This window comes from Psammomys obesus, unplaced genomic scaffold, assembly GCF_907164565.1.
Source record: "Psammomys obesus unplaced genomic scaffold, mPsaObe1.curated_primary_1811, whole genome shotgun sequence".
NCBI lineage: Eukaryota > Metazoa > Chordata > Mammalia > Rodentia > Muridae > Psammomys > Psammomys obesus.
This window is the reverse complement of record NW_026594462.1, coordinates 395,379-413,504: the sequence shown is the minus strand read 5'-3', so window position 1 is coordinate 413,504 and position 18,126 is coordinate 395,379. Positions and strand designations below refer to the sequence as shown.

The 18,126-nt window shown below is 37.0% G+C and overlaps 1 protein-coding gene across 1 annotated transcript; it reads right to left on the bottom strand.

Annotated features, from left to right (window-relative positions):
- Positions 1 to 2,471: 2,471 nt before the first annotated feature.
- Positions 2,472 to 17,684, bottom strand: LOC129685576 (prolactin-8A7-like). Its single transcript, XM_055619091.1, has 6 exons — positions 17,654 to 17,684; positions 8,936 to 9,111; positions 6,927 to 6,965; positions 5,602 to 5,709; positions 3,655 to 3,834; positions 2,472 to 2,660 (listed from the first exon to the last, which is right to left on the bottom strand). The coding sequence occupies exons 1-6, from the start codon at positions 17,682 to 17,684 to the stop codon at positions 2,472 to 2,474; spliced, it is 723 nt and encodes a 240-aa protein (XP_055475066.1).
- Positions 17,685 to 18,126: the final 442 nt, after the last annotated feature.

Sequence of the window (18,126 nt, the reverse complement as noted above, 5' to 3'; positions counted from 1 at the left end):
AGATCAAGGGGATACAAATAGGAAAGGGAGAAGTCAAAGTATGACTATTTGCAGATGATATGATAGTATAAATGAGTGACCACAAAAAATGAACCAGAGAACTTCTTCAGCTGATAAACACCTTCAGCATAGTGGCTCGATACAAAATTAAAAAAACAAAGACAGAAACAAAAGAAAACCTTCGGAAGCCCTCCTGTATTCCAAAGACAAAATGGCTGAGAAAGAAATTAAGGAAACTACACCCTTCACAACAGCCACTGATAACATAAAGTTCTTTTTTAAATGTCCCATTTGTGGTAACTGTATCCTTCAGGATTTGGAACACCAATAATAGGAATCTAGTGCCTTAAAACAGTTCCCAATATTTTCTTTTCTTTTTGTGACTATACAAATGAATTGTGATTGCGATCAATAATTTTTATATAGAAGTGGAATCTTGCTGCTTATTGGGCATTTTTGAAAATTGTTAGGGAGAAATATTGTACTATTAATCTGTTTTATTTTCAGAAGATTAGAATGTGGATGGATGCATTCAGAATAATTAAATATAAATAACATTTTAGTGATGGATGTATAAATTTTTCCACTAGTGATAAAGCATCCAGATCTGTCCCACCTTAATTACTCCATGCTCATGACATAAGCATTTGTATCTTCACAAATATGCTTACAATTCCATTATTGAAGGTACCAAGAAAATTGGCAGTAGGCTTTAATTTTTTTTAATCTATAGTTATTCACAGAACAACTACAAAAGAAACACCATTTCTGACACTGGACTTTTTATTTCTTAGCTTATTATATCATGAAGCTTCATTATAACTCAGAACCATATGGATTCATCTTCATCAATTTTTGTACAAGATGATATAAAGTGAAGTGTCACTATTGTCTGATATTGGAATGGCATTAGCTTGTGGAATAAATTTCAGAAAACTAAGGAACTTGACTTCTTACATTTTAATTTGAATAAGTATTTTAATATCTCTACTGTGGTATTTGAAACCACAAGTCATAATATATCCGTATTATCTTGATGGCTTTGTTAAGACTTCTCTGTAATCTAAGACCATTCAAAGTTCCTATATTTACTTACATATATAGAGCATATTAAACACTAGATTTAAACTTAAGAGTTCTTGCCTTGGTTGGAGAATGCTTCAGAATAGCCATTTCAATTATCAATGTATCTTGTTCTTTAATCAAACTGTATTTGAAGTGTAGGATTTAATGCAATTATAGCAATGTGCACATTACAATTTAAATTACATAATTCTTAGTACTGGTAAGACTTGGTCAATAAAATGATATTTAATATCTATACTCTGAAAATAATTTTAAAGCCTTACATTCAATATGAACTTATTTGGCTGAGAGATGTGCTAACCTGGGCATATAACAATAAGTCATTGGGAGTTAGATCAATATTATGTGTCATTATTAGAAAAATTCTACTAGGTTCTTCCCTAAGAACATGACCTGTCTAGCCACAGTTTTGGGGTTTTGATAGTAAGGGTTCAATCATATATAAAGAGTAGCCATTAAACCTAACCAGGAAGTTGTTAGTTAATCTCATGATATTCATGTTATTATTGTACCACTGGGCAGATCTTGCAAAGAGACTGTTATTGTTAAAATTTATTCAATTTGTATCCCTATTGTAACTGTTTCCCTCATCTCCTCCTGGTCCCATCCTTTTCCCCCAAGGCACGTCCCATAGTCATTGAAATGAGGAGTCATGATGTCCTACCATCTGTCCCTCCATTAGGACTGTCTGCATCCTCTTCCTCTATGGTCTAGCAAGGCCAACTGGAAAAGTGATCAAGAAACATTCAATGGAGTTCGTGTAAGTGTCAGCCCGTGCTCTGCTTACTAAGGGTCTTGACTAACTGGTATTTGCATCCTAAAACAATTTTTACGTTTTAAAAATTAATTCTTTGGAAATTTCACACATCAATTCACTGTGTCTTTACCACACCCACTCCATGCCACTCTCCCTCCAAATCCTCCTGAGGCTGTGGACTTAAATATCAGTTGTATTGGCTTGGCTGTGCTTTCACTCACTGTGAACCTTGTTTCCTCAGGACAGTTTGGATTTCATGAATAATAATGAAATTTGTATTTCTTGTTATATATAAATTTGTTTAGACTTTGATTATAATAACTTGACTTCTATTACTTTTATGTGAAGTGATATTCTGAGTAAACTGAAATGAACTGTAAATTTACTTGCATGTCCAACATCTATTGTTTGCGATAAATTTGGTAGGGGCAAGCTAACTTTGTTGGCATTCTATTTAGCAAACAAAAAATAGGATTTTAGATACGAATATTTCTAAGGAGAATGGTTTTTATTATGAAAAGAGAGACATGTTACACCCACAAATACATTCAAGGTATAAAATTACAAGAAACTTCTCAGCAATGGGCTGTCATGGACCTCCTCCAAAGCAGACAAGGTAGATGTGCACTTAGCAACCTTCCCCTGTTATTAAACACTTCAAATCTCTGATATGATATATAGTGTAGGATATACAAGTTTTTAGGCAATTGGAAAGGTTAAAAATAGCCAAAAATTTATAGTATTTGTTATTTGATTTTAAAACCGGGAGATATTGCCAGGTAGGGAAGCCTTCCTTCATCCTTGCTGTAGGATAGGCCTATAAAGCAAAATGAGAGTAAGTTACTTGTTGAGTAGATTGTTAGTGTTCCCCTTTCCTTGTTTCTTAGACGGCCAATCAGAGAAACACCTTCAGAAACGGACTGCTTCCATCAAAGTAACTTGTATTCATTTATCTAGGCCAGGAGACCCTCAAGCAGTTTGTATTTTAAAAAGTATGATCAAGACTCCTCTGAAGTTGCATTACATTGCATGCTAGAACATTACATAATAGAATCGCAGAGGAGCTATGCCCCTTCAGAAGCAGAGAAGTAGGAAATTTCTGTTCGACTCTGGGACATTTGGAGAGCTATTGTCACTTTTTCACTCAGAAGACTCTTGCACGTCCTTTGTATTTCACGGAAGCTGATATACACCCTTATTCTTTTATACATTTCAATCACATCCAATTTTTTTCGTGACGTTTATATATGAAAAGCTCACATATAATGAGTATCAAAAGGTGATTTAATTTGCAGAGCCAAGAGATGACTATGATAGAAGGAGCTGAGATCTTTTCACTCTGTCCAGAAAAGGTGTCCTCTAAGTCTCTAAGAGTAACAGCTGTGTTTCAATCTCTTTCCCAGGGTGCTTGTTGACAATGAGCATCTCTGAGGGTTGGAGCTGCCAGCAACTTCTTAGGGCAGCATTTCTCAACTATTCCAATGTTGTGAGCCTTTAATGCAGTTCCTCATGCTGTGGTAACCATCAACCATAAAACTGCTACTTCGTAACTGTTATTTTGCTACTATAATTAAACATAATGGAAACATCTGATATGCAGGATGTTTGAATATTTAATCACTGTGGCATACACAGTCTTTTGACCTCAAAGGAGTCATGACCCACAGGTTGAGAACCACTGTCTTTCAAAAAGCTTGTTCACAAAATCAGATTTCTGTTTCACTCAGGAAAGATGAGGTATTTCTGATTTTTTCCCCTAATATTTAGAACCCATCTGTTTTATGAATCAGAATATTCATAAAATTTCTCACCTTGGTGAGTATCCATCTAAGGTCATCCAGGATGTCTCTGTTGTTCTCTTCGATCTCATTGGCTTTTGAAAGGATAGTTTCAGGAACCCCTTCCATGGCACTCAGTTCAACCACCAGATGGTAGAGAGGGTTGATCCAGGCACCCACAAAATTGATCATCATTTTTACATATTTTTTGGTCTGAGCAAACACAATAGAAACATTATTTTATTGCATTAAAATGATTTCAGTAAAGCAGGATGTTGCATGTTACATTCATGTGAAGAAGCTAAACTGAAACCTGTTTTTTAATTTTGTATATATGACACATGTAGTATAGATATTACATGGTGTGGAATGAAAAATTTAAACATTTGTCTATTGTCTACAAAATAAAGCTTATAAATGAGTATTTTTCTGAGATAGCACATCATGTTATGATCTCCCTGTTAAATTCAAACAGCTTTCTCTGTTATCAGATATATATTATTTGGTTGCTTATCTATCAATCACTAAAACAAGTCTTACGGGACTCAATAGGTGCCAATAATATCTGACTCGTGAAATATAGATGGCTCTAACCAAGGAAAGTGGCTCGATTCACTTTCACTCGGATATTCACACACACCAAAAAGTCAGCCATTCATTAACGCACACATTTAGGATTTCTAGGTAAATTTAAGAAATTAGAACAGAGACACAATGAAGAGAGTGTGGTACTCCTTTTTGTGCTTTTTCCTTTGCCTCTGAAAAAGCAGTATATTTATCAGCATGCATATGTGAATAATTATGAGAGAACATTTCTTTAATAATACAATCAGTGGAAATCACAACAGAATTTTGCTTCTCTAGTATTTAATGCTCGTATATTATTTTAACTATTGACTCAATTGATGTTTGCTAGTTTCCCCAGTGATGTTAAAGATGAGAGTAGAATAAATCCCATCCATACAATAGGAAAATGTAAATGACATTGATGAAAGGAGCAGGCAAATGGTGATGGCAATAAATGGAGCATTTATTTAGATTGAAAACTGCAGTAGGATGAAATGCCCACTGGCATTCTTAAATTCCAGGCAAGCGTAAATGTCTTGTACAACTTTTCAAAACATCCATTTCTTTTTATTAGTTACTCAAATAATACCACCTCTCATTGTTTTTTTTTTTTTTTTGTGTGTGTGTGTGAGGTACAAATATAACATTGCTAAGAGAGTACTTTTTGACATATCTACCAAAATTGTACCTCTAAGGAAAATTTTCCTTCATATCTTTGTCTTCATTTTCTCTTATTATCATATCATATCCCACTTAAATCATATTCCTATATTATATTATAGGAAGTCAGGATGAGGAGATGATAGCAACCACAAAATAGATTGACTGTGATATGTAGAGCTTATCACCATGAATTAGGGCATTGTTGCATACTAAGAAACAATACTAGTATTTCACAGTATTATTCTGCCCATCTGGCTTTTGTTGAGGCATAGAAAATCATAGAAAGATAAAGAGATAGGTAAAAAAATATATATATAAAATAAATAGCACCAGGAGAATTTGAAAATCAAGAAGAGAAGGGGTAATATTCTGAAATGTAGGATACAGCCATGAGGAACCCATTAGCAACGTATAAATAAACACAGCTACACTTCGTCACTTATATAGGAGTGAGTATATAATCACAAATAGCCAGTTTAGCTCAAAGGGCTCTAAAACGCAGCAAATAAATTTTCAGTGTCAAGTCCTCCCTAAAATGCCACCCACTATAACGACTAAGAATTTGCTATATTCTTTTAGGGTATTTTATTTATAATCTATCAAGGTCATAATATAGTTTTTATGCTTAACCTCTAATTTTTCTTCATGTATGATTGCTCCATCTATAATAACGCCTGAAATATTCAGCAGCACCACAAATCCTGTGCATTACCTCTGATGTTTTGTGAAAAACCTATAAAGGAAACTTACTTTCATATTTGTGTGTTCAGTTCTCCTATCTGGAAGGTTCGTGATATTAGGATGGCAGTAAGTTCTGGCTATGAAAGCAGCTTGATCCCTCCTATAGAGTCGGTCAACCTCAGAATGAGCACAGAAGTTCAGTTAGGTTTCAGAAATTGTTTAAATGACTTCACGACCAGAATATTCAAGCATTTCAATGGCTATGTAAATTTCAACAATAAATACTTCATAAAAGCTGATATTTGGAGACTCAGCTGCCATGGGCTACATCTGAGATGACACCAATGAGGGGGTTACAGCCAGGATACAATGTGAATGAATTATAAAAAAAAAAAAGTAATTCAAATAAAAAGCTGATATTAACAAATTAAGAAAGTGCCTATCATTGAGTTCCTGTTGGCTCTTTGGCCTCCCCACCCCCAAGGGAGGAGCAGTCCTGTTAGGCCACAGAGGAGAGCTTTGCAGCCAGTCCTGAAGATACCTGATAAAACAGGATCAGATGAATGGGGAGGAGGTCCCCCCTGTTAGGGGACTTGGCAAGGGGCACGGTGGAAAGGAGGGAGGGAGGGAGGGACTGGGAGGGAATGAGGGATCGGGACAAGGCTGGGATACAGAGTTAATAAAATGTAACTAATAAGAAAAAAAAATTAAAAAAAAAGAAAGTGCCTATCACCTTATACTGTGTCTCATATACTGCAACTTAATTTGACTTCTCAGTTTTGAAGTCCTTCTTTTCTTATTCTGCCATCTTCTCACTTTTTCCTTAAAGGTACTATTTACAAGGGCAACATTGAAAGGAGTAAATCTATCAAAACTAAATGTTTTAATTATCATCTTTCTGTAGTATTTAGCACAAAAAACAAATCAAATTTATCAATCATCCTATTTCCTGTCAATAAATGATATTTACTTACCCAGACATTATAAATTCATTAATTTAACACTGCTTATACATAGTTGTGTAAGACAAAAATTATAATAGTTTTGGAATAAATTTTTTTGTGTTTTGATATCCCTCATGAAAATAGACTATTTTATAGTAAACTACAGTCACCAACATTATAAAAGATTATTAATGCTATGTATCATATTAATCATTGTATGAGTAATGAAATATTAAATTGCTTAAATATATAGAATTTAGAATAGCTTAATTACCTCTAATAATCAGCAAATTTTGGAAGTTTAGTAGATTACTGTGAAGGTTAGGAAGTTGAAAAACTGTCAGTTAAGAACAGAACCTAAAAATACTGTAAAATGCTTTCTATTCAAAGGTACAATCAACGACATGAGCTTGCCTTTAGGAAGCACCTGGAAAGAAGTTATGTACTTACAATAGTAGAAAATTCACTGGAAGAGAATTCTTGGTAGAACTGAGTCATGGAAAGGGAAAAAAATAACATCTAGTCAATAAAGAAACAAATATAAAGTCATATTTGTTAAAAACAGAGACACATTTTCCTAATATTCAGTATGCTAAATGTTTGTCTGTTTTCCTTTGTATTTTCTTTCGAAATGGCATGTAGTAAGCAGGAGAAAGGAACAGATTTTGGACAAACTGTGCCATTGAAAAATCTTTGAAGCTGTTTGCCATTCTGAATGAAATATGAGTATCCTCTGTCGTGTTTAGCTTTTTTAGGTCTGTAGATAGCTATCTTATATTATACTGCCAATGTCCATTTATAAGTGTGTCTTTCTGCTTCTAGGATACCTCGCTCAAGATAATCTTTTCTAATTCGTAACATTTGCCTGCAAATTTCATAATTCCCTTGTTTTTAATGGTTCAGTAATATTTCATTGTGTTTTTATAGCACAATTTCTGTATCCATTCCTTTATTGAGGGACATCTAGGTTGTTTCCAATATCTGGCTATTAAAAATAAAGCTTCTATTAACATTGTTGATCAAATGTCTTTATTGAATGGTGGGGCATCTTTTGGATATATGCCTAGGAGTGGTATATCTGGATCTTGAGATAGTGCTATTCCCAATTTTTTGACAAAGCACCAGGTTGATTTCTGAAATTTTTGTACAATTTTGCACTCTGACCAGCAATGGAGGAGGGTTCTCTTTCTCCACATCCTCTCCATTATGTGTTGTCACCTGAGTTTTTGATCTTAGACATTCTGATCAGAGTAAGATGGAATCTCAGAGTTGTTTTGATTTGTACTTCCCTGATGACTACAGATGTTGAGGACAGACACCAGAAGCGGTGGATGAGAGGAAACAGGATGGGAGCCTACTATAGTGGGTCCTCTGAAAGGATTCACCTAATAGGGGATTGAAGCAGATGCTGAGACTCATGGTCAAACTTTGGGCAGAGCATAGAGAGTCTTATGGAGGAAAAGAGGGATGGGAGTAGAAGGAAATAGAAAGGACAGGAACCCCACAAGGAGACCAACAAAACTAAAGATCTGAGGTCAGGTGTTCCTGCAGAAACTGATGCACCAACTGAGGACCATGCATGGAGAGGACTTAGACTCCTTGCTCAGATGTGGCCAGTTGGCAGCCTACATGTGGATCTGAACAGGAGCTGCCTCTAGTATGAACTCAGTTGACTGCTCTTTGATCACACTCACCCCTGATGATACAACCTTGCCAGGCCACAGAGGAAAAGGATCCAGGCAGTCCCGATGAGACTTAAAAAACTATGGGCAGACAGCAAGAGTAGAGAACTTCCCCTTTCAGTAGGGGATGGAAAAAGAAGGAAGGGGGTGAGGCAGGAGTAGTTGAAGGAGGAGGCTTCAATTGGGATATATAATGAATAAATTGTGAAAAAAATAAATTTAAAAATGATAAAAAGATCTTTAAACCACATTTCTCAGTAGGTAGCTTCTTGAAAGGCTAGATTTCTTTCTTTTCTTTTTTCTCTTTCTTTCTTTCTTTCTTTCTTTCTTTCTTTTTTCTTTCTTTCTTTTTCTTTCTTTCTTCCTTCCCTGTCTCTGTTTTTGTCATTCTTCCTCTCTTTTGTGTCTCTTCCCAAGCTTTAGTTTACGTGTGTTGCAAATTTATATTTCACTGCATCACTGCAATGCACATCTTCTAGAGTGAATATCTGCAATGTGCTAAATGAATATGACCAAAGGAATTAGTGACCCTGAATACAAAGATAGGAAATGAGAGTTCCTCCCCTGGGCAAATTTTAAAGGTTTTTACCATAGGTTATTATTATTGTTCAGAAAAACATAGAAAAATCATTAGTTTCATTGAAATTTCATGAAACTGTGTAATTGACCCTGTCCATGTTTCAGTAGCTGGCAGGTTCTTTGCCTATTAAGGTACAGTTTCTGATATTTGGGTCATGATGCTTAATGTCTCAGGATCTAGAAGGTTGATGTACTTACAAATTCTTCATGTAGTTGATGGATAAGGTTATGGATGTTTTCAGCTCTATGAATGGCATTGTTAAATGTTTCCACAAGTGGTTCCCTACAGCTTCCATCTTCAGTATGACATGCAGGAATTGCTGCTGCTTTCTCCCACAGTAGGAGGCTTGACATCACCAGCAGCAAAAGTGTCCCTGCTACACAGAAACAAGAGCCACTTAGGGATGATGCATTAATCCAAGGTTTTCATGGCTCAAACGATTCAGTAAAGTTTATCTGGCCAAAGTTTGCCTTACTGCATGACTTGGTATTGAATACCAGGCATGACAGATATGAATACTACGAGTACTAAGGCAAGTAATTGTATTTTTCTGAATAATATAAAGACAGTTTAGTATCTTTGGAGATTCAGCTCATTTTCAGTTACCAAATTCTTGAAAATTTGTTATTTTTAAAGCTTGTTTCTGATACTAGCATTTGGAATGAGGGTGGGACAAAAATATCACACTTTATGTATTTGCTTTCTCTGTATGGTTTGACAATAAATAAACACATGATAATTATAGAAGATAAAAATAATGCTGTCTTCACCCTCTCTCCAGCTCACCCACGGCCCCTAGCAGAGAAACCCAAGCTCTGGATCTGAGGACACTCAACCCTACCCGCTTCTCTCTTGGGATCAGCAAACATAGATTCTACCGCTAGGCTGCTTCTGGCAGAGAGATCTGGGCCCGGGATCTGGGATTGAGTACACTCATCCTAACTCTTTCCCGTGCCACCCAGGGACCAGTCAACATAACCCCTCCTGTCAGAGGGAAAGGACAAAGAGGCAGCACACAGGAAAGGTGGACACCAAGTCCTGCGGCCACAGTGTCACAGAGCTGACTGTTAGCCTACCTGTGCACTTCCGCAGCAGGACCAAAACAGTAGTGAGCAAGGGGAACCCCTGTGCATTCCAACTGGTCCTACAAGAGAGTGAGTGAGCCTTCTAGGGAGAGATTGCCCCAGACCCAGGGCCTCTCCACAGAAGCAACCAGATGAGATCCCTGCCACCCACACCCCTAGTGTGGGCATCATAGGGATTCTTGGGATAGCGACCCCAACATTGAAGCTTCTGCCTTGCGGGTCCACCAGGGCAATCCAGGCAAACAATCCCTGGATCTCAGTCAGAGCTGTGTAATAGTGGCTTGCAGGCCACTGCAATATTCAGAGAATCCGCGCATGCACACTGCGCCCGCTAAAAGCGCACCCGAATAGCGCCAGCGTCACATTCCTTACTTAGGCAAAACTGAAAACACAGTGCACACTCCCAAGGCAGTGAACCTCTCTCATCTTCCTGAAAAAAAAAGTCCAGAAACAGAAAGAGAGGATCATAGCCCAAACTACAATCTCCAGGAACAACCAGTGAGGATTATAAATAACCAGATGGCTAGAGGCAGACTTAAGAACACTCCCAACAAAAATCAGGACATAATGACCTCACCAGCAACCCCACAAAACAATGGACACTTCAATTCACTAGATATACAAGAAAACGACCTCAAAACTATGTTTCTCCAACTATTAGAAGCCCATAGACATGAAATGAACAGAGCCCTCAGAGAAATAACCAAAGAAATTGAGACTAACCAAGAGGAAACAAATCGTGCTCTCAGAGAAATGACCACGAAAATTGAGGCAAACAGAGAAGAAATGCACAAAGCTCTCAAAGAAATGTCCACACAAATGAGGCAAATGAAGAAATAAACAAAGCTCTCATAGAAATACAGGCAATGATACCCAAAGAAGTAGAGGCACAATTAGTGATACATAGAGAGGAAATGGACAAAAATATAGAAGTTATCATTGAAAAGCAGGAGTCCACATTCAAAGAGATGAAGGAAATGGTGCAAGACATGAAAACAGAATTAGAATCAATAAAGAAAACACAAATAGAGAAAAACCAAGAGCTGGAGAACATAGAGAAAAGATCAGGCACTACAAAGGTAAGCATCACCAACAGAATACAAGAGATGGAAGAAAGAATCTCAGGAGCCGAAGATACACTTGCGGAAATTGACACGTCTCTCAAAGAAAAAATAAAATCAGCAAAGTTCCAAACACAAAACATCCAAGAAATCAAGGAAACCATGAAAAGACAAAAGCTAAGAATAACAGGAGTAGAAGAAAAAGAAGACATCAGGCTCAAAGGTCCAGAAAATATTTTCAAGAAAATTATAGAAGAAAACTTTCCCAACTTAAAGAAGGAGATGGCCATAAACATACAAGAGGCCTACAGAACACCAAGTAGACTAGACCAGAAAAGAAATTCTTCATGTCACATCATAGTCAAAACACTGAACCTACAAAACAAAGAAAAAATTCTAAAAGCAGCAATGGAAAAAAGCCAAGTAACATATGAAGGTAGACCTATCAGAATCACACCAGATTTCTCAACAGAAACTATGAAAGCCAGAAGGGCCTGGACAGAAATCATACAGTCCTTAAGGGACCACAGAGTCCAACCCAGAATACTATACCCAGCAAAAGTTTCAATCAACATGGACGAAGAATTCAAGATATTCCAAGACAAAACCAAATTTAAACAATATCTACATAATAACCCAGCTCTACAGAAGTTACTAGAAGGGAAACTCCAAACCAAAGAAAACAACTACATCGAAGGAAACAGAGGAAATAGATAACTACACAACAATAACAAAAAAAAGAAGACAATCAATGAAACTCAGTGACACCACCAACACCACATCTAAAGTAAGTAACAATTGTTGGTCACTAGTTTCTATCAACATCAACGGACTCAACTCCCCAATTAAAAGACACAGACAAACAGAATGGTTGCGGAAACAGGATCCATCATTCTGTTGCATCCAAGAAACACACCTATGCAACAAAGATAAACACTACCTCAGAGTGAAGGGTTGGAAAAATGTCTTTCAAGCAAATGGTTCCAGAAAACAAGCGGGAGTAGCCATCCTAATATCTAATAAAATAGACTTTCAACCCAAGTTAATCAAAAAAGATAAGGACGGCCACTATATTCTCATCAAAGGAAAAATCCACCAAGAGGACATCACAATTTTGAATATCTATGCCCCAAATACAAGAGCACCTACATTCATAAATGAAATAATATTAAAGCTTAAATCACACATTGATGCTAAAACCCTAATAGTGGGAGACTTCAACACTCCACTCTCACCAAGGGACAGATCAGCTAAACAGAAAACAAATAGGGAAATAAAAACACTTACAGAGACCCTAAATCAAATGGACCTAATAGACGTCTACAGATCTTTTCATCCAAACTCAAAAGAGTATACCTTCTTTTCAGCACCGCATGGAACCTTCTCCAAAATAGACCATATAGTTGGTCATAAAGCAAGCCTCAACAGATACAAAAAGATTGAAATAATCCCTTGTATTCTATCTGACCACCATGGACTTAAGCTGGACCTCAACAACAACAGAAATAACAAACAGCCTACTTGCACATGGAAACTGAACAACTTGTTACTCAACGACAGCTGGGTTAAGGAAGAAATAAAGAAAGAAATTAAAGACTTCCTAGAATTCAATGAAAATGAAGGCACAACATACCCAAATTTATGGGACACATTGAAAGCAGTGCTCAGGGGAAAATTTATAGCACTAAGTGCCTGCAAGAAGAAATTTGTAACATCACATACAAACAACTTAATGGCCCAACTGAAAACCCTAGAAAAAAAAGAAGCAGATACACCCAAGAGGAGCAGAAGGCTGGAAATAATCAAACTCAGGGCTGAAATCAATCAATTAGAAACAAATAAAACTATTCAAAGAATCAATGAAACAAAAAGCTGGTTCTTTGAGAAAATCAACAAGATAGACAAACCCTTAGCCAAACTAACTAAAAAGCAGAGAGAATCTATCCAAATCAACAAAATCAGAGATGAAAAGGGTGACATAACTACAGACACAAAGGAAATTCAAACAATCACTAGGTCATACTACAAAAGCCTATATGCCACAAAATTTGAAAACCTAAATGAAATGGACAATTTTCTTGATAGATTCCATCTTCCAACATTAAGTCAAGATCAGGTAGAAAGACTGAACAGACCTATATCCCCCAAGGAAATTGAAGCAGTCATTCACAGTCTCCCCTTCAAAAAAAGCCCTGGGTCAGATGGTTTCAGCGCGGAATTTTACCAGACCTTCAAAGAAGTGCTCACACCAATTCTCCTCAAACCATTCCACAAAATAGAAACAGAAGGTACATTACCAAACTCATTCTATGAAGCAACAGTCACCCTGATACCTAAACAACACAAAGACCCAACAAAAAAAGAGAACTTCAGACCTATCTCTCTTATGAACATTGACGCAAAAATACTCAATAAAATACTTGCACACCAAATCCAAGAACACATCAAAGATATCATCTACCACGACCAAGTAGGCTTCATCCCAGGCATGCAAGGGTGGTTCAACATACGGAAATCCATCAATGTAATCCAACACATAAACAAACTGAAGGAGAAAAACCACATGATCATCTCCTTAGATGATGAAAAAGCATTTGACAAAATCCAACACCCATTCATGTTTAAAGTCTTGGAGAGATCAGGAATACAAGGCACATATCTAAACATAGTAAAGGCAATATACAGCAAGCCTATAGCCAACATCAAACTCAATGGAGAGAAACTTAAATCAATCCCACTGAAATCAGGGACAAGACAAGGCTGCCCACTCTCTCCCTACCTCTTCAACATAGTACTTGAAGTCCTAGCCAGAACAATAAGACAACTAAAGGAGATCAAGGGGATACAAATCGGAAAGGAAGAGGTCAAAGTATCACTCTTCGCAGATGATATGATAGTATATATGAGCGACCCCAAAAATTCAACCAGAGAACTCCTCCAGCTGATAAACACCTTCAGCAAAGAGGCAGGATACAAAATCAACTCAAAAAAATCAGAAGCCCTCCTGTATACCAAAGACAAAAGGGCCGAGAAAGAAATTAGGGAAACAACACACTTCACAATAGCCACTAATAACATAAAGTACCTTGGGGTGACACTAACCAAGCAAGTGAAAGACCTGTTTGAGAAAAACTTCAAGTCTCTGAAGAAAGAAATTGAAGAAGATCTCAGAAGATGGAAAGATCTCCCGTGCTCATGGATTGGTAGGATTAACATTGTGAAAATGGCCATCCTGCCAAAAGCAATCTACAGATTCAATGCAATTCCCATCAAAATACCAACTCAATTCTTTACAGACCTTGAAAAAAAGATTCACAGCTTCATATGGAGAAACAAAAAACCCAGAATCTCCAAAACAATCCTGTACAACAACAGATCATCTGGAGGTATCTCTATCCCCAATCTCAAGTTGTACTACAGAGAAATAGTAATAAAAACTGCATGGTATTGGCATAAATACAGAAAGGAGGATCAATGGAACCGCATAGAAGACCCAGAAATAAACCCACACACCTATGAAAACTCGATTTTTGACAAAGAAGTCAAAACCATTCAATGGAAAAAAGACAGCATCTTCAACAAATGGTGCTGGTCCAACTGGATGTCCACATGCAGAAAAATGAAAATAGACCTATATTTATCACCCTGTACAAAACTAAAGTCCAAGTTGATCAAAGACCTCAACATAAAACCAGATACTCTAAATCTGTTAGAAGAAAAAGTGGGGAACAACCTAGAACTCATTGACACAGGAGACAACTTCCTGAACAGACACCAACAGCACAGGCTCTAAGAGCAACAATCAATAAATGGGACCTCATGAAACTGAAAAGCTTCTGTAAAGCAAAGGACACTGTCATCAAAACAAAACGCCTGCCTACAGATTGGGAAAGAATCTTCACTAACCCTTTATCTGACAGAGGACTAATATCCAGTATATACAAAGAACTAAAGAAGCTGAAAAGCAGCAAACCAAGTAATCTAATTAAAAAATGGGGAACAGAGCTAAACAGAATTCTCGACAGAGGAATATCGAATGGCAGAGAAACACTTAAAGAAATGCTCATCCTCATTAGCCATCAGGGAAATGCAAATCAAAACGACCCTGAGATATCATCTTACACCCATCAGAATGGTCAAGATGAAAAACTCAAGAGACAACACATGCTGGAGAGGTTGTGGAGAAAGGGGAACCCTCCTCCACTGCTGGTGGGAATGTAAACTGGTACAACCACTCTGGAAATCTATCTGGCACTTTCTAAGACAATTAGGAATAGTGCTTCCTCAAGACCCAGCTATACCACTGCTAGGTATATACCCAAAGTTTGCTCAAGTACACAAAAGGGATATTTGCTCAAACATGTTTATAGCAGCATTATTTGTAACAGCCAGTACCTGGAAACAACCCAGATGTCCCTCAACGGAGGAATGGGTACAGAAATTGTGGTATTTTTACACAATAGAATACTACTCAGCAATCAAAGAAAGGAAATCATGAAATTTGCAGACAAATGGTGGGATCTAGAAAAGATCATCCTGAGTGAAATATCCCAGAAGGAGAAAGACAAACACGGTGTATACTCACTTATATAGACCTATAAGATATGATAAACATAATGAAATCTATATACCTAAAAAAGATAATCAAGAGAGCAGACATGGAGTAAGATTATCAATCCTCGTTTAGAAAGACAGATGGGATGCCCATTGAACATATGACAGGAGTCTACTGAGCGCATTTGAAAGACTCTAACTAGCAGTGTTTTCAAAGGAAAGACTCATCACCAAACTTTTGGCAGAGTACAGGGAATCATAAGAAAGAAGGGGAGTTAGTCTGATGAGGAAAGGATAGGAGCTCCACAAGGACCAAACATATCTGGGCACAGGGTCTTTTCTGAGACTGACATGCAACCAAGGACCATGTATGAATGTAACCTAGAACCTCTGCTCAGATGTAGCCTGTGGTAGCTCAGTAACCAATTGGTTTCCCATAGTGAGGGGAACAAGGACCATTTCTAACAGAAACTCAATGAGTGGCTCTTTGGCCTCCCCACCCCCCAAGGGAGGAGCAGTCCTGTTAGGCCACATAGGAGAGCTTTGCAGCCAGTCCTGAAGATACCTGATAAGACAGGATCAGATGAATGGGGAGGAGGTCCCCCCTATTAGTGGACTTGGCAAGGGGCACGGTGGAAAGGAGGGAGGGAGGGAGGGACTGGGAGGGAATGATGGATCGGGACACGGCTGGGATACAGAGTTAATAAAATGTAACTGATAAGAAAAAAAAATAAAATTCAAAAAAAAAGAAAAAAAACTCAAAAAAAATAATGCTGTCTTAATATATGTCAGTTCAGAATTGCTAACTCATGATAATACTTTAAAAGAGTACCATTTCATCACAAGCCTCAGATTATTTTCTTTTCTTAATAATAATTTTAATGAGCAGATTAGATTATCACAATTGTAATCTGAATATATTAATGGAGAAGAAGGCCTACATAGTCAAATGATTTTCCTAATGGTATACTATTCCCAATGTAATATGTGAATACCAAACTTCATTTCTTTATCTGTCACATTGTCATGGAGGGAACACCACACATCTTTCCACCCAAAACCTCAATCTGATCTACTTTCTTTTCTCCCTAAACCAGTTACTTTTAAAATTTTGGCATTGATCAGGCTTTCTTCAACCTCAAATTTGCTACTCATTAGGCACCGCAACAGGAGACTTACATGTAAGGCTGCAGGAAAGTCTTAGAGTAAGGGGAAGAATGAATATAAGAGCCAGAAGTCCAGACCATTTATTTTATTATTCAATACCTAGTAATCTGGCTTAAAGTCATAGGCATATGAGCAACACCAAATGGGTTAAGCATGTTGTTTATATGTTGATATGTATCTATTTATGTAACAATAATGATTTTTTTCAGAAGGCCCTGAACTTGAGAAAGACCATGGAAAAGGGGTTTTGGAGAGTTAGATGAGTGATATACAATATTTATGAATGACATTCTAAAAAAATATCAAAACATAAAATGTCGTCTTATTTCATTCAAAATATTTTTGTTGTCATCTTTTTTTCCAGCAAGTATTTCCTACAAAGTATAGTGCTTTGTCAGCTCTTCTTTTTGTGATACCATTTGGCATTGCCTAAACTAAAAACCTATAAGGCACAATCTGCCATCTTTCTCTACTTCAGTTTTCAGAATGTAAAGCTTGTTCAGATTTTTTTCCCATAAGAAAACTAATAAACAATACTGACTACCAAAATTTTGTTTCTTCTGCCTTGAGATAAGATGAGTTGGACCCACTGATCTTTACAGCCTCAATATTTTCTAATTTTGTAAATCTCAAATCTCCTTTTGTACTGTATCATTTTTTTCTGGAAGGTATGTTATGCATTGGGAAATGCTTAATGATCCCTGTCATTTCTACTCATTGGATACCAGTAACACTTTCTCCTCCACTTTCCTCCTCCTTCTCTCACTTTAGTAGAGAAAAGTCAGGCTATCTTCAAAACTGCAACATGTCTCAAGCTAAAGGATGTTGAAACTTCTTATACAATTATCTCTTGTGCTCTTGTACAGTTGCTTTCAAAAAATAATATTAAAAGATATGAGAAAGTTTACACAGAGTTTTACTATTGGTAAACTATGAACAAATATCTCTTCATGTCACATTAAACATCAAATATTCCTAAGAATAAAAATCAGTGAACAACTTAACAGGATCTTTTAACACAGAGAGACATAAGGGAGAATTCACTTACAGAAGTTAAGTTGACTCAATGGCAACTCCATCATTGAAGAGGTCCCAAGCAGGATGAGTGCTGAATCTGGAGAGGGGCTTCACTGGAGTCATGCTTTTGGTAGTTTCCTCCTACTTAAATTTCTAGTAGATAGCCCCAAGGGCATGCAGAGCCATATGACAGCAAGAAGTCATGTTCATATGTGAAACATGTCTATCTATCTCCAGGTAATATCAACAGTTTTATTATCTCCTTCTTATCTGTTTCTGGAGGATTTCTTTCTGCTTGTTCCTACGTGTTGCTTCCTGTCCAAGATATTTTGGATATCTGTGAAGTCATCTCAGTGCCTGATGATGGATACTCATGTCAGACCAGAAGAAAATTGTTCATAATCACTTCCTCTTCCTTAGACTCTTGTAGGTTTTCTATCATCTCTTTCATAATGTTTGTGGAAAGAGAGGGAGTCTTTATTGAATATTTGACCACTATGCCCA